This window comes from Candoia aspera, chromosome 1 (assembly GCF_035149785.1).
Source record: "Candoia aspera isolate rCanAsp1 chromosome 1, rCanAsp1.hap2, whole genome shotgun sequence".
NCBI classification, from domain to species: Eukaryota; Metazoa; Chordata; class Lepidosauria; order Squamata; family Boidae; genus Candoia; species Candoia aspera.
This window is the reverse complement of record NC_086153.1, coordinates 178,623,454-178,646,666: the sequence shown is the minus strand read 5'-3', so window position 1 is coordinate 178,646,666 and position 23,213 is coordinate 178,623,454. Positions and strand designations below refer to the sequence as shown.

Sequence of the window (23,213 nt, the reverse complement as noted above, 5' to 3'; positions counted from 1 at the left end):
CAATGCTTGTTCTCATTTTGACTTAAAAAATAGTGTTTGCTAAGAGGTAAACTACTAGAAGGATTTTAAAATAAAAATCTAAGCTTTCAGTGTTGGTGCACAATGTAAAGATTCTTTCATAGTGAACTTGCTTCCTAGTGACTTCATGAACATGTCCAAACTGCTTTATTGGCAACCTTACAGAAGTGGTTTTCCATTGTTTTTTGGGGATGTTCTTCAACCTCTGCCTAGGATGCAGCTTTGGGATTCCTTCCCATCCAAGCATAAATCAAGGTTGATGCTATTTAGCATCTGATCCCAGATAAGGTTGGCCAGGTGCTGCCACCTCCTGAGGTACTGGTGTACAATGCTTTTTAAAAAGTATTCTTTTTTACTGAACTGAATTGAACTGAACTGAACTGAAATCCTACAACCTAAAATAAACAAGTAATTTCTTGACCAAATGTTTTTAATAGTGCTTCTTTAATCTCATATTTCTCTCAGCATAATACAATTAAACCAGAGTGACTTAGAAGCAAATATTTCTGTAAGGAAAAGCTTATCAATTAATACATTAAATGAATATTACACTACTGCAGTATTTATGAACTTAATCATTTTGTAGGATTCTTTTTTCTACAGTGGTTACCATATGCTTAGTGTGTCATATTTTTATTTAAGTCCAAATACTTTATATTTGGAAAATTACTACAGCTCAACTACTGCATTTACCTGGGAGTAAGCTGCATTTGGAGATAGTTCTGAATACACACACTTTCCATAGGGGATTTTTTTTCCATTCCAAAGATACCACAAAGCAAAATCTCAAGTAAAATGCCTCTTAGAACTCTTGAAGGAAAGCAGTAATTTTTCTGGAGTATAAATTAAATATTTATACTGGAGTTATAATTTATACTGGAGTTTAAATATTTTGAAAATTATAGTTTATTTAAAAAAGAATGTATGTATGTATGCAATACAAAAAAGATGTATGCAATACAAATTGTTCAGTCGTTAAGTCATGTCCGACCCTTCGTGGCCCCATGGACCATAGCATGCCAGGCCTTCCTGTCCTCCGCTGTCTCCCGGAATTTACTCAAATTCATGTTCATTGCATTGGTGATGCTATCTAACCATCTCATCCTCTGCTGTCCCCTTCTCCTTTTGCCTTCAGTCTTTCCCAGCATCAGGGTCTTTTCCAGTGAGTCCTCTCTTCGCATTAGGTGGCCGAAGTATTGTGTAATGGTTGCTTATTCTAAAACACCATCAGACTCATGAGTAGGAATTCAAAGATATCTGATTTATTAAAGAATAGTATGCAGGATCACAGAGAAAGCTGAGAATGATGAAAGCACGCCAAATTCAAACTAAAAACCCTCGGCGCAAATGAAATCCCTCCCCCCGTAGAATCTTCTCAAGTTCCCAGGTGCTCCTAATGGTTTCTGATGGTCTGTGGGAAAAGTCCTTGAGCAGAGAAGATAACCCAAACACATTCCATTGTACTGATTTCACATACAGAGCTTGGTACAAGGTCTCACAGCAGGTCCCTCCCAAACAGAAACGCATGTCAGCGCCATAGCATGTGAAACGATGTTACGATGTATAAACTACATTGAATCAGTGAACATGACATACTGCCCCCCCAAAATGAAGAATACATTAAGCAGCAGGCTTCAAAGGATAAGTAAGGTGGAAACGGTTAACTAAATCAGGAGCGTTAACATGGTGGGCAGACACCCATTCAGGATGAGGAAAGTGTTTCCATCGGACCAGATACTGCAGGGTGCCTCGAAGCTCGCGAGACTCAACGATGTCCTTGACTTCAAAGTGTTGTTGGCTGTCAATCATAATTGGAGCAGGAGGAGGAGGTTGAGGATGCCAACGCTGTGAGTGGTGCACAGGCTTAAGCAAGCTGCAATGGAAAATAGGGTCCAAGCGTTTCAAATTGTGAGGCAGTTCCAATTTAACAGTAACTGGGTTGACAAGATGAACAACAGGAAAAGGACCAATGAATTTGGGAGCAAGTTTTTTAGAGGGTTGAGGTGATTTGATAAATTTAGTAGATAGATACACCTGATCCCCAACTTTGAAGTCATGTTGTAAAGAACAATGCTTATCAGCTTGAGACTTGTAAGCAGCCTGGGCATCAGCCAAAGCTTGTTGAATTACTGGCCAGGAATCAGACAGTTTAACAGCCCAGTCAGACACAGAACATGTTTGGGAAGGGGGCTGTGGCAGTTCAGGGATGGGAACAAAGTCGTGACCAGAAACCACGCGAAAAGGGGTTTGTCCGATACTTTGATGCACAGCATTGTTGTAAGCAACTTCAGCAAAAGGTAACAACTCCACCCAATCGTCCTGATGGTAGTTAATGTATGCTCTAAGAAACTGTTCAAGAGTGGCATTTAAAATCTCAGCAGAACCGTCAGTCTGTGGATGGGATGATGTGGACTGTGCTTGTTTAGTGCCAATCAATTTTAAAAATGATTTCCAAAACTGGGAAGTAAACTCTGTCCTGCGGTCACTGACCAAATGGGAGGGGCTACCGTGGAGGCAGTAGATATGGAGGAGAAATAGGCGTGCCATTTGTGGGGCTGACAGGAGGGAGGCACAGGGAATGAAATGCGCTTGCTTGGAGAAAAACTCTTTTACAACCCAAAGAACAGTTTTTTTCTGACTGGGAGGAAGATCCACAATAAAATCCATAGAAATCTCGTCCCAGGGATGGAATGGGCTGGCCACTGGCTGTAGAAGCCCCTGTGGTTTCCCCTTCCATTTTGATATGGCACAAACAGGACAGGAAGCAACATAATGTTTTACATCATGTCTCAATGTTGGCCACCAAAATTGGCGGCGAACCAAATGTAGGGTTTTTACAAAACCAAAGTGCCCAGCAAGTTTATCATCATGGGAATGCTGCAAAACATCAGCTCTTAAAGCTTCAGGCGCATAAAGGCGGTGGTCCACCCATGCCAGACTGTTTTCAAAAGAAACATTGTCTCTGTTAGCTAGCAACCAAGTGTCAGATTTCAGTGCCTGGATAAAGTCCCTCTGTCAACTGAGAAGGCACTTGCACTTTCTGCTTTTCAGACTGAGCTGGGGGTGGCGTTGCCCGTGCACAGGTCTGGCTCCGAGTGACAGCAACCAAGCCCAGTTGTGGCTCAGTGAGAACAGTCCCCACCACATCTGCCCCCTGGTCAAAGTCCTGAGGTAAACACGACAAAGCATCTGCCAGAAAGTTTTTCTTTCCCGGGATAAATTTTAACTGGAAATTGAAATGACTGAAAAACTGAGCCCAGCGAATTTGTTTAGGACTGAGACGCTGGGGGTGCAGAGGGCCTCCAAATTCCTGTGATCGGTCCAAACCTCAAAAGGGCATTTAGCGCCTTCAAGGAGGTGACGCCAGGTTTCTAAAGCGGCTTTTACAGCAAACGCCTCCTTTTCCCAAACATGCCAATGGCGTTCGGTTTCAGAAAACTTCCTGGACAGATAAGCACAAGGTTTTAAATGATTTTCAGAATCCCTCTGTAACAAAATAGCCCCAGCTGAGGAGTTAGAGGCATCAACTTGGACCACAAAGGGGCGTTCGGGATCGGGGTGCTGTAGAATAGGCTCAGCAGTGAAAAGGGATTTCAGTTTTTCAAACGCTGCCTGGCATTCAGGCGTCCAATTCAGCATGGCTCCAGGGTGTTTTACCTTGCGTGTCTCCCCCAAGCCCTTGGTACGGAGTAAATCAGTGAGGGGCAGGGCAATCTCAGCAAACCCCTGTATAAATTGGCGATAATAATTACTGAACCCTAGGAAGCTTTGCAATTGCCTCTGGGTGCGGGGACGTTCCCAACTTAGAATCGCCTGAATTTTTGCAGGGTCCATTTCAATGCCCATGTCAGACACCCGATAGCCCAGATAGTCAAGTTGGGTCTTGTGAAATTCACACTTGGAAAGTTTGGCATAGAGTTTGGCATCTCTAAGCTTGTGTAACACCTGTTTGAGTTTGTGTTCCTCCTCAGTTTCAGTGTAAATGAGAACATCATCTAAGTAAACCAGGACCCCTTTAAACAAATGAGCATGTAAAACTTCATTAATCAACTGCGTGAAGACTCCGGGTGCCCCTGCTAACCGAAAAGGAAGGACTTTGTACTGAAACGATCCTAGTGGGCAATTAAAAGCAGTTTTCCACTCATCCCCAGCTCGTATGCGGATGCGGAAATAGGCTTCGCGAAGATCGAGCTTGGAGAAAATCTTGCCCTTTGACAAATGAGCTAACATGTCCTTCATGAGCAGAAGAAGGTACTTGTTGAGAATTGAGATGGAATTTAACCCTCGATAGTCTGTACAAAGTTGAAGCGTGCCATCTTTCTTTTCCCGGAATAACACAGGGGCCCCAACTGGGGAATTAGCAGGTTCAATAAACCCCCTTGACAGATTTTTGTCAATGAAGTCCCGTAATGCCTCAAGCTTCTTCTGAGTCATTGGATAAATTTTTGGCTTGGGCAATTGAGCATTGGGAACCAACTCTATTGCACAGTCAGTTTTCCGGTGGGGGGGTAGCTGATCTGCTTCCATTTCCCCAAATACGTCTGCAAAGTCTTGGTATTGATCGGGCAAACCTTCTAAATGTGCCAAGTTAGGGCGCGGCGTGGCGATTGCAGCCCTTCCAACCCCCACACATGCAGCTCTCTCTGCTGCAGGAGCTTGGTAAAACCCATCTTTAAAAGTCACAGTTCTGTGTTCCCAGCTTATATAGGGGCTTCGATAGGTCAACCAGGGGATCCCCAGAATTACCAAGGGATTGCCAACAGGTGCTACAACGAATTTCAATGTTTCACGGTGGCTGCCCACTTGCATTGCGACAGTTCCAGTGAAATGGGTTGCCACCACCCCCCATTGAACCATCCAACTGAGTGAAGTTCAAAGGCTGCTGGAGGGGAAAGCTAGGCAGGTCCAAAGCAGCAACCAGATCAGGGTGAATTAAACACCTGGAACACCCAGAGTCAACTAAAGCCCAGACCTCTGCAGTTTTCGTGTGGGAGCCCAATTTCACTTTTACTGCTAAAGTGGGACAGTCAGCACTCACCATAGCATCTTCGCACCCATCCTCCTCCACCTGCCCGCAGGTGCTCTTCATGGCAGGTGGCTGGCGTTTCCCACTGGCTCCTTAGAGTCGTCTTCAGCCTCTCCCGAGAAGTAGATTACTTCTTCAGCGTTGGCTGTCCCTTTGGCTGCTGTCATTCGCCGCGAGGGGTGGGCGATTTGGCCTGCGGCTTCCCCGCTCGATCTCCAGCCTTGGCTTTTGGGCAATCAGCTGCTCAATGGCCCTCCTTTCCACATTGGAAACACTGACCCCTCGCATAGCGTCAATCTCTCTCCTCATCCCAGGCTCTATAGCTTGGCCGGGCAGCAGTCGCAGCACTTCGGGGTCCTCTCATGGTGGTGGGTGGTTTTTCAGATTTTCTAGTTTGCATGAAGGTATGCTGAGTGTGCTCAGCCTTTCCTTCCAGACAGATCCAGTCGTACAATGACTCGGGGTAGTCTCTACACAACGCCCAATGCAGGATGTCCCAGTTGAGTCCCTCTTTAAAACGCTTATTAGAGTTGACTCAGACCAGTCAGTGATTTTCCCAGCTTTACGCCAGAGCTTTAAACTCTAGAGCGTAATTAGCTACTGACATTTGGCCCTGGGTAAGATCCTTCAGCGCCTTCTTAGCTCTTGCCTTGGCCAGGGGATCTTCAAAATGCAGCTTTAATGCCCACATGAAATCATCGAAATAATCAAGTGCAGGGGAGTCAGCATCACTTAATTGAACATACCAGTCAGCCACTCAATCCTTCAACTTGGTGGCAATGGCAGTTATTTTAGCCTCTTCGGAAGGGAAGCATGCCCCAAACTGCCTCATATAACTTTTAGCATTAGTTAAAAAGAAATATATCTTTGTTGGATCCCCATCAAATTTGACAGAAAAGTCTCTCACTCCGCCTCCAGGTGGAGTGGAACCAGCAGGCACTTGAGTGGTTTGGCCCCAGGTTACAGTAGCTTTCCCTTTACGGGGTGGGGATACTGATGGCCGGGCTCTGCGGGGTGGAGATTCATCCCAGAGCCCTCTCTGGCCCCGCTCCGCCGGCGGTCTGGATCGGAGGATGGGGGATGGTTGCGGGAAGCTGGGATCTCCTCCGCGTCTCCCCTGCCCCTCCAGTGACAAAGACAGGTTTTTCAACATGTACTCCATCGATTCTATTTTGGCTTCCACCACTCAGTCTCTCAGGGGTTCGAGAGTCCCCTCTCCTTCGAGTGCCTGGTTTGCCTCAGTTGACACCGTAGTAGATTCTTTGTCTGGGATTAGCAGGAACTGATACTTCCAGGGCGCCCCCGACGTCCCTGGTTGGGGTTCCCCCACTTCATCCAAGGTGATCAACTCTGTGAGCAATTCGCTGGGTGCCGGTTGCTTTGGCTCTTCCCCGTTGTCAGATTCCTCTGAATCAGTAATGGAATTCGATTCATCCCTTGACAAGTCTCGGGATTCTGAAGGTTCTGTGGTGAGATTCAGTTCTCCGCTCTTGACCGTCGACTCGGGCACCAAGCTAGCCATCTCCTCGAGTCCTCCGGTCGTGGATTTTGATTCAGCCATCATTAACTATTTTCCCTCACAAGAGACTGATCTTGGTAGGAGCTAACGGTACAACTTTGGGGGATTCTCAGCTTTATGTAATGGTTGCCTATTCTAAAACACCATCAGACTCATGAGTAGGAATTCAAAGATATCTGATTTATTAAAGAATAGTATGCAGGATCACAGAGAAAGCTGAGAATGATGAAAGCGTGCCAAATTCAAACTAAAAACCCTCGGCGCAAATGAAATCCCTCCCCCCGTAGAATCTTCTCAAGTTCCCAGGTGCTCCTAACGGTTTCTGATGGTCTGTGGGAAAAGTCCTTGAGCAGAGAAGATAACCCAAACACATTCCATTGTACTGATTTCACATACAGAGCTTGGTACAAGGTCTCACAGCAGCTCCCTCCCAAAAAGAAACGCATGTCAGCGCCATGGCATGTGAAACAATGTTATGATGTATAAACTACATTGAATCAGTGAACATGACAATTTGAGCTTCAGCTCCAGTGTCTGTCTTTTCAATGGTCACACTTAAATCACACTGAAGTGAATAGAAGAGTAGTAATCACCAGCTTAAAACAATTGGTTTCAATGATTATCTTTCTTCAGATACCATCAGGTTTGGGAATATGGACTATTCTATACTGTATTCATCCTGAAGCAGAGAAGTCATTCATAGGAGCAGGCTTCTATTCATGTATTTTCTGCTGAATTACAAACTGGATATCCACAGCTGTGCAAGCATGTTTCTGATGCTAAAGTCTTAATTTTACAGCTGACTGTTATTTTTGATGGCTTTGATCAGAGACTGAATCCAGTTTCCTTACTTCCTCCAAATGTGTAAGAGGCACAGGCAGCATTATAGCTTTGGCCATCAAGTAAATTCAAGGAGGTGCATCCGTGTCTCACTCTGCTAGAGCTCTAAAGGATTAAATATCAGTAACATTCACAGATTTAAACTGTAAAGATGAATTTTGATTAGTGTCTACTGAATACTTATCTCTTCTACAGCATGTATTTCTTCCTGTCTGAAAACCTATAATTATTAAACCCCCAAGATAGAAGTTTCTAGTAACTGTCTATGCAAATTAAAAAAACAAGGCATGTTTAAAGTTTATTCTCAGTACTGCCAATTAATTGAGACAATTGTGATGTGATATTACTCAGCAAATCAAAATCTTAGTCTGTTTAGCAGAGTGTTTCTCAATCTTAGCAACTTTAAGATGTGTGGATTTCAACTCCCAGAATTCCGCAGCCAGCACGCAAGTTTTCTGTTCCTTTGGTGTCCAAACTAAACACTTCATCAACTTGCATTCTCCTTTTTTTTTTCTTTAGGCATTTTCAAACTTTATGTATTCTTAGTAACTTGTTGGTGAGACTACTTTAGGGAAGAAAAGAGAGAAAATGAGCAAAGGGAAATATAGATCATTAACAGTCCTTTGTGGCTATTTCCTTTGATCCTTTTTCTCTTTCATGAGATAAACTAACAATGCTGGATCTCAAAATACAACAATATTCTTCCTATAGGCAACTTGGTTTCCAAAAAGATTATAGGGTGGGATTGGGTGAGGACAGAGGAGTTTGCAGAGATTCCTTGGGAGAGAAAATGTTAATCAGTACTTGACCTTAGGACTTTTTTGTCTCTTACACAAAGACAGTTATCACAAACCAGGGATGTAACAGTTGCTACCATCACTACACCCTACTGAAAAAGCTGTATAATGGTCAGTGTGCAAAAGGAAACAAAGGATCATCCAAGGACATCACTTGGGCAAGGTATTCTGAATCTTTGATTTTCAATGTGCTTTTCATCTCACAAGGAACTGGACAACAATCTGTCACAAAGCTCATCCTAGTGCTTGCATAACTCTACACAATGCCCTCTTTATAATAGCATGAAAAAAAAGTGCTGTCGGTAATAATGAAGTGCTTTCACATCTTGTCGTACTGGGGCTGCAGACCCCTGGGGCATGCTTAAGAGCTTCAAGTGGTTTTGCAGGATAAACAGGGGGAAAGCTAGATTTTTTTTAAAAAGTCTGCACCTTACATTTTGTGCAGCAGCAAGCTCAAGGAAGAAAAGGAGAGAGGACACATTCAAGTGAGACAGAGTTGACCTCTACAAATGACACAGCACCTCTGTTTGTGCCGATTTACCCACTGAATTCTCTGAATCCCCTTTGTCCAGGTGAGCCCTTTGTCCCATCATATGATGAGCAAGACACAGGAGTGGCTTTTAAGGGAGCAAGCATGGATTACCTCTACTCAGGCGGTGATTCTTACCTCAGGTATCTGGATAGCTGGGTTCCCCATAGCTGGCCGCTGAAGGAAAACAACTTGCTTGGTGGCTAGATTTCCCTCACTGAAACATTAAAGAAGCTGTTTTAAAATTCCCTCTTTCTCTGGTTTCATTCATATAAAATTCTACTGCATTCACTGGAATTAATGACGCTGAAGCAGAATGATATTTTATTAGTGATGTGCTGCATATCTGTGTTTCTATTTAATACATTTACACATTGCCTTCCTTTTAGCATCTAGCAAAAGAGAGTATCCCATCCAGACATGACAGACTCAATCCTGTGTTGTTAGCAAGGTGGGAATCTCATTGGCCATCAGGGCCTGTCTCCAGAGGTCACTTCATTCCTTTCTACAAAGCAATTCTTCTCAATGATAAATGTTGCAGGCCAGATGATTTTCTTCACACATTGTTCTAAAACAATTTTCCCCCTTTATTTTTTCAAGCCAGTTGTCTCCCCATCATATTTTAATTTTTCTGGAATAGTTGCAGATGAAATGTCTTTTCTGCCAATTATTCTGGGTGAATGAAAGAGAGGATGCTCTGATAATCAATTTTCCTACTGTTTGTGTTCTAAGTTAAAATATATTCATACAAATGTTAAAATGTATGAGCTTTTTAAAAAGTAATGGCTGTAATCATGAAGGCTGCATGGATTCTATCAACATGCAGATCTAATTTTTTTCCCTCAGCTTTGTCTCCTCAAAGGCTGAGCATAGGAAAACATGGACCACTTTTTTTAAAACTAGGAGAGGTTCTGAGAATATTTTCCCCATTAAAAAATACTAAAGTGAATTATGAATTCAAGGTACACATAAAGCTATCTGGGGATTTCATGAGGAGCAGGCTCTGACAGAGGGATTCTTATTTCTAGAACTAGTTGGTATATGCATATATTATCCATATGTCAGATACTATTCTTTTTTTATTTCTTTTATTAATTTGTTATAAAATGTGAGGGTGATCTGGCTATGACATCTGTCGCTCCATTGATCGCTGGGGTTAATTCAGATGATCTGGCTGACTAGGCGGGTGTCCCCTTCCTCCCTCACTGCTCTACATGTGTCACTCCTGAAGCTGCGTGCTCGGTGGAAGAGGACAACCATCCCAGATAGAAGGACTGTACTGGTCTTCGGTCAAGGTATAAGTTAGCTGCGCTCCCCTGCTAGAACCTCCAAACAAGCTCAGATACTATTCTTAAAGTGACTTGAGAATAACTAGTTCACAAGGTTCAAAATTTGCTGTAGCAGTATATCTAATACACCATTCAATCACAATCCAGACTCTAGAAATCCCATTTATTTTGGCTATCCACCAAATTTTGACAATCTTGTAGAATTAATTAGGACATCATAGATAACAATATAATACAGAAAAAGAAAAAAAAAGTGCACTTAGCTCTGTTTTGGATTTTTTTATATAATTCACTTCATGCTGGAGATGTTCTTCATAAAATAAACACTCTTTAAATACAAGACAGGAGAGCCAGTTTGGTGCAGTGGTGAAGGCACCAGGCTAGAAACTGGGAGACCAAGAGTTCTAGTCCTGCCTTAGGCACAGAGCCAGCTGGGTGACCTTGGGCCAGTCACTTCCTCTCAGCCCTGGGAAGCAGGCAAGGGCAAACCACTTCTGAAAAACCTTGCCAAGAAAACTGCAGGGACTTGTCCAGGCAGTCTCTGAGAATCGGACACAACTGAACAGATTAAATATACATGCGTGCGCGCGCGCACACACACACACACATAAGAATGGAATTGTCAGGATGAGGCCTGCCTCTGACTCGGATTCGGTTTCACTTTCCGGGTCAGAGGAGGAATTAGAAACTTATCGTGCTGGATTTAGAAAAACGAAACTCCAGCACAACCCAGCAGAGCGGAAAGACCCCACGATGCTGATTGGGCAAGATCTGGAGGGGAATTTGAAAATGCCAATCAGCGAGCGCCAGAGATGAGCTGAAAAGCGTGTGGAAGAAAAGGCAGCCCGATTGACTGCAAGAGACTCCAAGCTCGCCAAGGAACAGGATAAAAGGCAGCAGCACAGACAGCGTGCTGCCGGAGACAACTGCTCCTCAGGACCTGCAGCATCAGAAGAAGACTCCTTGCCAGCTTCAGAAGCGGTGTCTGAGCTCGAAGAGGAAGCAGCGCCCAGCTTGAATTCTGAGAGAGGAATCTTCGCACCCACTGCGCTTGAGGAATCGGCATCACCCGAGCCCAGCAGCCAGCGCCTAGCATCTAGCCTTGAAAGCTCCCGTTTCTCTCAGCCGTGCAACCAAGTCGAGGGTTTCCTGCGCCATCGCCCGTCAGCAGCTTATTGTAACTGCTCTTCACAAACCCCTGCAGAATTTGGGGATTGTCGCTCACCTTGCTCAGGATCTGAGTTTGTGGCACACACGGTGCCTCCAGCTGAGTCCAGCCAAGTTTCGAGTTTCCTGCCTTGTTCCAAGTCTCCTGCCCAGTGAATCCAGTCCAGTCCGGGGCTTCCAGCTGAGTCAAGCTGAATTCAGAGTTCCAAGCCTTGTTCCAGTCTCCCATCCAGCAAATCCAGTCCAGTCCAGGGCTTCCAGCCAAGTCCAGCCCAGTGCCAAGTTCCAAGCCTTGCTCCAGTTCACCTTCTGCAGAGATCCAGTCTAGTCTGGTGATTCCAGCTGAGTCCAGCCTTGTTCTGAGTTCGAATTTCATGCATGAGATTTGTTGTATTCCTGTTTATTGATCGTAGCCTGGCCTCCAGATCCCTTGAGCCAGCCTTCCGGTATTGTGTTGTTCCAGATTGATTCCAGTTCGAGATCTGCTGTCTCCAATACTTGTGTTCCAAGTGGTTCCAGACTTCTTTCCAGTTAATACCTAGAGTGGCCTTGCTACATTGCTTAATCTTGATTATTCCAGTCTCCTTATTCTAAGGACTTATTGACTGTAAATAGTTCATAATAAAGAGTTTTACTGAGAACTGGTTTGGTGCATGGTCTGAACATCACATATTTTCTGCATCTTGTTATTGTAATTATGTTATATGCAACAATGAGTTTTTCAGCAATATCACTGTACATTTTAATAACTCAGCCTGGACTACCATGTTTAAAAACCCTAGACTGTTGGGGGGCATGGCTGGCCACCAAGGAAACTAGCACACTAAGCTGATTGTTCCCCTCCAATCCTGCTTTTCAGGTAATTTCAGATAATTTTCACCACTTTCTTTAATAATATTCAGCTAATTGGCAATATTAGTAGTAAGATGTTTAAAAAAGGTAATTCCCCCAAAGGCAAAGGTATTAAAGCATAAATGGATGATCCCAAAGTGAATGAAGTGGCACCCCATAGTAATAGTGAAGAAGTGGTGGAGGAGGAAGACGTTCCAACAGAGCACATGGAAATCAAGCACCTTTTGGGACAAAGCAAGGAAATTGACTCAGTAGGAAATCTATTTCTTCAGCAAAGGATCGTTACCTTGTCATGGTGCTGGAGCTTGAGCACCTCAATGATGCCATGAGCTAAACCGTGAAGGGCCACCCAAGACGGGAAGGTCATGACAGAGAGGTCAGACTAAATGCGATCCCTGGGGAAGGTAATGGCAACCCACCCCGGTATTCTTGCCGTGAAAACTAAATGGATCAGTACAACCAGAGATATGTTGGTATACCATCGGAAGATGAGACCCCCAGGTCGGAAGATGGTCAAAACGCTACTGGGGAGGAACAGAGGATGAGTTCAACTAGCCCCAGACGTGATGACGCAGCTAGCTCAAAGCTGAAAGGACGGCTAGCGGCCGACGGTGCTGGTGGTGAACGGCGAATCCGATGTTCTAAGGATCAACACACCGTTGGAACCTGGAATGTAAGATCTATGAGCCAGGGCAAATTGGATATGGTTATTGGTGAGATGTCAAGATTAAAAATAGACATTTTGGGCATCAGTGAACTGAAATGGACTGGAATGGGCCACTTCACATCAAATGACTACCAGATCTACTACTGTGGACAAGAGGACCACAGAAGAAATGGAGTAGCCTTCATAATTAATAGTAAAGTGCCTAAAGCAGTGCTTGAATACAATCCAAAAAACAATAGAATGATCTCAGTTTGAATTCAGGGCAAGCCATCTAACATCACAGTGATCCAAATATACGCCCCAACCACAGATGCTGAAGAAACTGAAGTAGAGCAGTTCTATGAGGATCTGCAGCACCTACTGGATGATACGCCTAAAAGAGATGTTATTTTCATCACGGGAGACTGGAATGCTAAGGTGGGCAGTCAAATGACACCTGGAATTACAGGTAAGCATGGCCTGGGAGAACAAAACGAAGCAGGACATAGGCTGATAGAATTTTGCCAAGACAACTCACTCTGCATAACAAACACTCTCTTCCAACAACCTAAGAGACGGCTTTATACATGGACTTCCCCAGATGGACAACACCGAAACCAGATTGACTACATCCTTTGCAGCCAAAGGTGGCGGACATCTATACAGTCGGTAAAAACAAGACCTGGAGCTGACTGTAGTTCCGATCACGAACTTCTTCTTGCACAATTTAGGATCAGACTAAAGAGATTAGGGAAGACCCACAGATGTGAGCTCACTAATATCCCTAAGGAATATGCAGTGGAGGTGAAGAATAGATTTAAGGGACTGGACTTAGTAGATAGGGTCCCAGAAGAACTATGGACAGAAGTTCACAACATTGTTCAGGAGGCGGCAACAAAATACATCCCAAAGAAAGAGAGAACCAAGAAGGCAAAATGGCTGTCTGCTGAGACACTAGAAGTAGCCCAAGAAAGAAGGAAAGCAAAAGGCAACAGTGATAGGGGGAGATATGCCCAATTAAATGCAAAATTCCAGAGGTTAGCCAGAAGAGATAAGGAATTATTTTTAAACAAGCAATGCGCGGAAGTGGAAGAAGACAATAGAATAGGAAGGACAAGAGACCTCTTCCAGAAAATTAGAAACATTGGAGGTAAATTCCAGGCAAACGTGGGTATGATCAAAAACAAAGATGGCAAGGACCTAACAGAAGAAGAAGAGATCAAGAAAAGGTGGCAAGAATATACAGAAGACCTGTATAGGAAGGATAACAATATCGGGGATAGCTTTGACGGTGTGGTCAGTGAGCTAGAGCCAGACATCCTGAAGAGTGAGGTTGAATGGGCCTTAAGAAGCATTGCTAATAACAAGGCAGCAGGAGACGACAGCATCCCAGTTGAACTGTTCAAAATCTTGCAAGATGATGCTGTCAAGGTAATGCATGCTATATGCCAGCAAATTTGGAAAACACAAGAATGGCCATCAGACTGGAAAAAATCAACTTATATCCCCATATCAAAAAAGGGAAACACTAAAGAATGTTCAAACTATCGAACAGTGGCACTCATTTCACATGCCAGTAAGGTAATGCTCAAGATCCTGCAAGGGAGACTTCAGCAATTCATGAAGCGAGAATTGCCAGATGTACAAGCTGGGTTTAGAAAAGGCAGAGGAACTAGGGACCAAATTGCCAATATCCGCTGGATAATGGAAAAAGCCAGGGAGTTTCAGAAAAACATCTAGTTCTGTTTTATTGACTATTCTAAAGCCTTTGACTGTGTGGACCAGAACAAATTGTGGCAAGTTCTTAGTGGTATGGGGATACCAAGTCATCTTGTATGCCTCCTGAAGAATCTGTATAACGACCAAGTAGCAACAGTAAGAACAGACCACGGAACAACAGACTGGTTTAAGATTGGGAAAGGAGTACGGCAGGGCTGTATACTCTCACCCTACCTATTCAACTTGTATGCAGAACACATCATGCGACATGCTGGGCTTGAGGAATCCAAGGCTGGAGTTAAAATCGCTGGAAGAAACATCAACAATCTCAGATATGCAGATGATACCACTTTGATGGCTGAAAGCAAAGAGGAACTGAGGAGCCTTATGATGAAGGTGAAAGAAGAAAGTGCAAAAGCTGGCTTGCAGCTAAACCTCAAAAAAACCAAGATTATGGCAACCAGCTTGATTGATAACTGGCAAATAGAGGGAGACAATGTAGAAGCAGTGAAAGACTTTGTATTTCTAGGTGCGAAGATTACTGCAGATGCTGACTGCAGTCAGGAAATCAGAAGACGCTTAATCCTGGGGAGAAGAGCAATGACAAATCTCGATAAAATAGTGAAGAGCAGAGATCTCACACTGACAACAAAGGTCCGCATAGTTAAAGCAATGGTGTTCCCTGTAGTAACGTATGGCTGCGAGAGCTGGACCATAAGGAACGCTGAGCGAGGGAAGATAGATGCTTTTGAACTGTGGTGTTGGAGGAAAATTCTGAGAGTGCCTTGGACTGCAAGAAGATCAAACCAGTCCATCCTCCAGGAAATAAAGCCAGACTGCTCACTTGAGGGAATGATATTAAAGGCAAAACTGAAATACTTTGGCCACATAATGAGAAGACAGGACACCCTGGAGAAGATGCTGATGCTAGGGAGAGTGGAGGGCAAAAGGAAGAGGGGCCGACCAAGGGCAAGGTGGATGGATGATATTCTAGAGGCGACGGACTCGTCCCTGGGGGAGCTGGGGGTGTTGACGACCGACAGGAAGCTCTGGCTTGGGCTGGTCCATGAAGTCACGAAGAGTCGGAAGCGACTGAACGAATAAACAACAAAGGAAATCTATTTAAGCAACTCAGACAGGAACCAAAAGTAGAATGGAATAAGTCAGCTGACTTTCAGCAGGATTTGTCAGGTATGTTTGAACAAGTTAATAAACAACTAAAAGAATTATATTCAAGCTTCAGATGTCGTCCAGACTGCTAGCAAAGCATATGGTGTTGCTAGAAGAAACAAGCTTGATATTAGAAAAGTGCAAAAAAATACCTTACAGACATTAGTCTGGATTTGGCTGAGGGATGGAGGATAAATTCTAAGTAGAATAAAACTATCATAATGAAAGCTTGGGGGTGGGGGAGTAGTTTAAGAGTCCTTAATACTACATAGCCATACCCCCCCACCCAAAATCTACAGAACATCAACATAAAATCTTGATGAAATTAATGACAGTATGTTTCTCCAAGCAAAATTTTCTCTTAATATTTAAAAGAGATGTACTGTACTAGCAAAATTTATTCAAAGTGCAACATCCAAATCTCCAAAATTACCTTTTATTCAGTGCATGAACTGCTAGTAGTGCCTAAATTTGTTAATCTAAGTAATACACATGTGGTGTTCCCTGACAGTAATGTGGCCAAGTCATGTTTGACCCTGGAATTAACGGTCTTGATGAAGGCAGCCCTTTCATTTTCATTAACATGTTTTCATTTCATAAACATGATACACGTACCTTATTATTACTATTAGTTTTATATCCACCTTTATTTTATATAATACAAGACAGCTTACATAATGCTTCTGCATCCTATTTTCCCCACAACAACCACCCTGTGAGGTCAGTTGGGCTGAGAGAGAGTGACTGTGGAGTCCTTGGGGCTCTCTGAGCCTTGTTGTTTTCTTGCAGACATTTCATTGCCAGACTAGGCAACATCTTCAGTGCAAAGAAGGAGTGGGCCTTGCTCTCAGTTTATATCCAGTGGTTTGCCCTGCCTGTGTTGGGGGTGTTGTTCTCTCCTTGGGAGTTCCTTGGTTGGGCTGTTGTTTGCTGCTTGGTTATTGAGTTAATAGTTCCTTGATTAAGGTGTATTGTGCTGTTTGATTGTTAATCCTAGTGTTGATTTTGCATATCTGGGTGTTGATTGCTGGCAAGGGAGTGTACTGGTCTTTTGGCTTTTCTATTGTCTCTTTTGAATGGTATGTAAATGTTGTTTACCTCTATGTGTCTGTAGATGGCTGCTTTGAGTGCCAGGCTTCCAGGAATTCTCTGGCATTTTTGGATTTGGCTTGGTTTAGGATGCTCACTGTTTCCCAGCTGAAACTATGGTTGAGTCTGTCCATGTGTTGTGAGATTAAGGTGTTCTCATCATGTCTTCTGACTGCTAGTTGGTGTTCGTGGATGCGCTCTGCTAGTCTTCTGCCTGTCTGTCCTACGTAGTGTATTACAGTCTTTGTACTCTATGTTGTAGATGACTCCTGTTTTTCCTTCTTGGGCTATTGGGTCTTTTGGGTTACTTAATATGTTTTGAAGAGTTTTAGTTGGTTTCTGTGCTATGGTGATGCCATGCAGTTGTAACAGTCTGTTGGTGGTTTCTGAGATGTTTCTGATGTATGGCAGTGTTATCCTTTTCATAGCTTCGGTTGGTTGGGTTGTAGTGGGTTGGGTTGTGAGGCACTTTTTGATAAAGTTGAGCAGGTATCCATTTTGCTGGAAGATGCTGTAGAGATGATCTGTTTCCTTTTTCTGGTGTTCTGGGTTGCTGCAGTGTGTAAGTGCTCATCTGAATAATGTTCTTACACAGCTTCTCTTGTGGGAGGTTGGATTGTTACTTTGGTAATGGAGCACTTGGTTGGTGTGGGTGGCTTTCCTGTAGACTTGTGTTTCTAACTTGTCATCATTTCCTCTACTAATGAGGATGTCCAGGAATGATAGTGTGTTGTTGCTTTCTTCCTCCCTTGTGAATTTTATTCCATTATTCCAGAGAGGGACTGGCCCAAGGTCACCCAGCTGGCTTTCATGCCTAAGGCGGGACTAGAACTCTCAGTCTCCCAGTTTCTAGTCCACCACCTTAACCACCACACCAGACTGGCTCTCTGATGTGTATTACATCCATCTGCCTTGAAAGAGCTTTCTTCATCCTAAGTACTGTCATATCAGCGGGGTCCATGCATTGTGCAAGGCGCTAATGTGCTTTGTTTGGTTTTGGTTTGGCACAATATGTGAGCTCTGTCATTATGGTTTGGTTCATCACAAAAAGTTGAATTTGCCTATGGATATTCCCAATCCATGGCTTTTAATGGGGAGGGGGGGCATTGTTTTGTTTTTGGCAACAGTATGGAAGTGGTTTGTCAAACTGTCTTCCAAGATGATTTTTCATCTTCTGAATCTAGTCTGCAGCCTTTGGTTTTCCTGGTAGCTTCTCATCAATGCACTAACCAAAGTCTCACCAGGTTTAGCTTTTTCAAGATTGATCAAGGCCAATGCACCACCTTTCTGCCAAGCTGTGGTTTAAAAGATTGGCTTAGTGCAGTGCATGAGATTAGCCACAGAATGGCCTGACAATCAACCAACCAATCATCAGTGTTTTGAACGTCATGGGAGTCCACTGAGAATGGTTATAGATGACATTAGGGGAAAAGAGGATGAGTGAAACAAACATCCTGTTACTTTTCTGGTTTTAAAAAAAGGATGATGTTAAGAATTTCTCTGGGAATAAGTCATCTTTCTATATCTTATTCTGTGTTGGGGCACCACAGAATGATCAAAAGAGTTAACTCATGGCTAAGCTCTAAGTTTAAAGAAGAAATGCTCCGTGCTGATTAGATTGGAACAACTTTAAAATGCGCAAAGCCTGGCCTTATTAAAATGCTGAGCACGATAAATGTCAGGGGCTAAATTCACAATTGAACTGAATGAGTTGGGATTGCCCCTGAATTTCAATGAAGGAGGGAAAATACATTAAAAGGAACTGTTTTATATGTTGGACTTCCTTCTTATATTTTATCTTAACAAATGATATAGGTGGACTTGGATGGAAAAATGAGGGAAGAGAACACATTGCTGCAGTTAGATTTTTACCACAGTTTTTGCCTTTTTTATTTGCTACTTATAGATTATATTTAGTGGATTTATTGAATCTGCTCACCAATAAGAATTGGGTCTGTGACAGATTATTCTGCTTATTTTCATACTGGAATAACCAAAGAAGAAAATAAAGGCTGCTGAAGGTTAAATGACATGATACATTAAATACATCATATGCCCTTTTGACGGGATGCATCACCTTGATTTCGGTTATGGAATCTGTTACTAATGATAATGTGAACCACTTCAATGACAGGTCATTCTAAGATGTCCAAATCCTTGCTGGCTGCTAGCTGGTAAGGCAGATCTGAAAACGGAGAAGCATCTGTGCTCTTCCATCCATGTTTGACATCTTCCACCTTTCATTGCAAAGGAAATCTTACAATTTCCTCCAAAGTCAGGACTGTGGACAAGAGTTGGGAGAGCCTGAATGCCTTTTACTTGCTCCTGAAATAGTCCCCAACACCCCCTTTTTGAAGCTTTACTTGCTTGGGATTTTCCAATCCTTGAAAGGCTGCTCTGGAAAGGGGCACCTAAGGAATCGTATGGCCCCTGGGTACACAGGAGGGCATCCTAAATGTATCTTGACCTTGAACAAGCAAAAAACCACTTTCATGCATGTAAGGAAGGGAGAAGTTCCAGGTCTCCCCTCTTCTTGCTACTGTCCCCATTTTCTGGAAAAAAAAGTCCTTTCCCACAATAGCTGATTTTTGGTGGGTCTGCTTTAGGGAGAGGGCAACAGGAAATCTTGCTGTGAAAACAAAAATTCTTCTAGTTACAGGATTTGAAGAATTATTTGGGGGCAAATCCTAATATTCCTGTAGTCCTCTGAACAAACTGTGTGTCAACCGATGCAAAAGAAAACATCTCTGCACTTCACATTTAGCAGAAAGTGAAAGCTATTAATATTCTGTTTATGTGCTGAGGTCAGAGTTCAAAGTCTGTGGGAAAAACAGAGAACTGCAGACTGAAAAACATGTTCTTCTGTATTTAACCATGTGAGCAATTCCACATGACAAAGAGAACGTAAAGTGTATCATGCAAATTAAAGTAGCACGTCCTCAATTTTTTAAATTGAAGTAGTAGCTATGTTTATAATTCAGAATTGCTAGTAGCCTATTCTGGCAGGTGGAGAGAGTGGTTTTTAAAAAACATTAATGATGATTTAATTAATTCAGTGACTTGGACTGCACTTTTAAAACTGAACCAAATAACATCTTCCCTAGTCGTAACAAATTTACCCGGATGCATCAGAACTCCAATTTAGCCATGAGTGTGCCAAAGCAAGCTTCTCGGCTGCAGATTCCTTTGTGCACAAATGCCTTGTGTATCAATCCTGTGGCTGATCCAATCACCTGGCATGTTCACACAGTCCATAGTCGGTAAGTGGGGTCTGGATTCAGTTGCTTTCCCCCCTCAGTTTAATTGCTGATTAAGAAAGGCTACTGACTCTGGACACTATGTTGGATTAGAATTATTTCACTTCTGCTGATCATCTATGTGTTTTTAAAGGAAGAAACAGTTAAGTCAGACTAATGGTTGGAGAGAGAGTGGCTCAAACTACAACACTATTTCACACAATGTGGTTGTGTGCTATAGTGGCTCTCTTTTGGACAAAAGGTGTTTCATGTATTACTTTTGTTTTGGAAGATCCCATTTTTGTAGCTTCTTGTGTTATTTGGAATGATATACCAGTAGTTTAGAAACTGTCAGGAAGACAATGTGTCTTCTTTATGTTACCAATTTTTTTTCTCAATGTATAAGGGGAAGGTTATCAATTCCCCATCAGTTATACAGTGGTCTGAACAAATTATATTTATTTATTTATTTGAAAAGCATTTTATTATTGGCAGTCCTTTTCGGAGGACTAGCTAGAAAACTAGATTTCACATACTAGTATATATGTACACTTTCCTCTTGCTTCTATTAAATAAATATTGTTATATATAAACCATTCAGTTCATAAGAAATGAATGCTTTTTGTGCACTATTCTTTATTTGCATATGATAAAAATGAGTTTTGTATTTTTATTGCTTTTTTGTATAGCAGCTTAAGAGACTGCAAAGTAGGTGAGCTGTTTAATACAGTTTGATATAAATAAATGAAATATGAGTAGATGTGTAATTAAGAATATTTCCCAGTTCCAAACCTGGCATAAAGCATGTGTGTGTGTGAGCATGTGCATGCTTGTGTGGATATACTCACTTTATATATATACACACACACACACAACCAACTCACATGTGACTTTTGTCACATTGTGCAGCTTGATGAGAACCTCAACCCCACTATGTGTAGGGAAGTCCTGGTTCATTATCAGCATCAATCTTTACATGTCCTGTTTTCACAAAAGCATACTATCATGACTTGAAAAAATGCTATATTGCTTATTCATCACTAGCACATGATAAGCAACGTTATTTAATGACTCAAATGCTATTTCCTGCAACAGTTGGCTGGTTATAAAAGATTCCAAACTTCCTTTTTTTTTTCTAGCATCACAGTGCCCCTTTTGCTATCAGCAAATATTCAAGATAAGGATGGAGTCTACGAGCTGAGCTTGTGTTTCTTGAAAGAGAAGGTATTCAGTCTGCAAAGATACTGATGGAAATTATGGGATAATATGTGTCCTGTTAACTTTTCTCAGCTGATCACTTTAGATTGCAATAGGCAGAAAATGTAATTCTAGGAGATGGAACTATTCAGCACATTTATTTAATTCAGGCATCTTAAACTTAAATGTTTGTCTTCAGAAAACATTTTAAATTTTATTTTTTTATCTTTGGATGAATGTTGCTAGGATATTATTTTTAAAAAAGGGAATTCCAAAATTGCTGTTATCCCTGCAAGAATAAAACAAAAATAGCCCTGAAGTGTTCTATCAATACTGTCTGGAATTCTGATGCTGCCTTTCCATTTAAAGAGAATTGGTTCAGGACCTAGGCCAATTCTCATGGAACAAGTATCTAATTGCTTGAATCAGCTCCTCAATTACTCTGCCCATCAACAGGTTATATGGAAAGGCCTTTTCCCCCCCACTAGCAATTGCTGCTGAAGTAGCGAGCTGGCTGCCTAAGTGATAGATGTTTGACTCTGTCATAGGAGAGAGGTTGTGTAATTGTGCTAATGGATGGTTAAATACCAAATAGATTTTTAAAAGCCTGCTATTGGTTACAGCTGACCATCACAGTCCTACTCAACACTGAAAAAAAATGGAAAAGTCACCAATGTGGAAGACAACACAGATATTTGCAAATATGAAAGCTTTCTTCCTGCAGACAACTGAACTGTTTGCTGTGTTCTCAGGTGGGCATTTGACTCAGATGGGCATGGACATCACCACAAATGTTTAAAGGCACCACAAGCATTCCTTAAATATTTACCTATAAATACGTAGACCAAGGAGATGTCACATGTTCCTGTCTTACTGCCTGTGTAATGGTGAATCATTCACTAAGCATTCCGTTTATTCTCATGCTTGCTTTACTTCCATCTTAATATACCCTTCTCGTATTCAGCAACCAGCCCTCAGCTTCATACTTGCACAAAGCATTCCCTAATTTAAGCCATCATTTTTGTTTTGTAAATATTGATTTTGATACTGACAAATACTGACAGTCAGTTAATTTCTCAGATTCATGTTTCTCAATGATCCGTTAAAGAGGAAAAATGTAGGGCTAGTGTCTGATTCAGCCACCATTCTGCAAATCTCACTTGATGATGATGATGTGAATTCCACCACCCCCACCAGCCTTCCAAAATCATGCACACGAATACCAAAACCTCATGAGATTTCCCATATCTCAGCATTTTCACAGATTGCTAAAATCTCATGGATTTTTTAAAAAAATAAAGTATTTTTCAAATTTAATTGGGGGAGCTGTTTGTGGCCCTTGCGGGCTCTGTGCTGTTCGCTGCTGCTGTAAAGAGATTTGGCATGGGCAAAACAGAAATGCTGCTTCCTGGATTTCATCCTTATTTCAGACCCTTTTGCTTCAGTTGCATTCCTAGGAATAGGGACAGACACATGTTATTTCATCTACCTGTCCAGTCGGATGATTGGAGTAGGCAATACGCATGTTAAAAGCCAGCCAAATTCAGCCAAAGTGTGCAGTAAAGGACCATAATCAGTTTTGATTTCGCCGCCCTGTTAACACAAATAGATATAGAAATATATATGTAAGAATAGAGTAAGCATTTCTACAGACTAACCAGGAGATGGGGAGAGGAAGGAGAGGAATTTCAAAGCTGCATGCACATTAAAAAAGGATTATTAATCCAACGTAGTATATTTATGAATGCAACAAATACAAGTACTTAACATACAACAAATAAGAACAGTGTGTGTGTGTGCACACACACACACTTTTCTGGTATAGTTTTGTTTTGTTTTTCGTCCTATTGTTCTGGTTTGCTTTTAGAGACAAATTTGACAATTTTGTATTTCTTTTCCTGAAGAGACTTAAATTTAGTTCTGTTAATCACATTTTATTTTTAGTGTAGATCTGAAAACACAATCAAAGGGTTAATTCCTTTATATTTCTACTCATATGTGGTATCTCATGCCAAAATCTGATTTTATAAGGTTTACTATAGATAGTGCGACCCGATGCTGGTCTATTCAGAAATGAAACTTCATTCCTGGAATTGCAATCTTATTCAGCTGTAACACA

The 23,213-nt window shown here is 42.2% G+C and overlaps 1 protein-coding gene across 2 annotated transcripts in view; it reads right to left on the bottom strand.

Annotated features, from left to right (window-relative positions):
- RFTN2 (raftlin family member 2) overlaps positions 1 to 23,213 on the bottom strand; it is a 49,172-nt gene that overhangs the window by 1,111 nt on the left and 24,848 nt on the right. The window contains exons 7-9 of one of the 2 annotated variants that reach the window (XM_063318030.1): positions 22,584 to 22,687; positions 8,868 to 8,946; positions 7,795 to 7,968 (exon numbers count right to left, since the gene is read on the bottom strand). In XM_063318030.1, the coding sequence (XP_063174100.1) occupies positions 7,966 to 7,968; positions 8,868 to 8,946; positions 22,584 to 22,687 (186 nt within the window). In that variant the 3' untranslated portion in view covers positions 7,795 to 7,965. Of the gene's footprint in view, positions 1 to 7,794; positions 7,969 to 8,867; positions 8,947 to 22,583; positions 22,688 to 23,213 lie in introns of those variants that run through there. The other variant, XM_063318029.1, reaches the window with a different exon arrangement.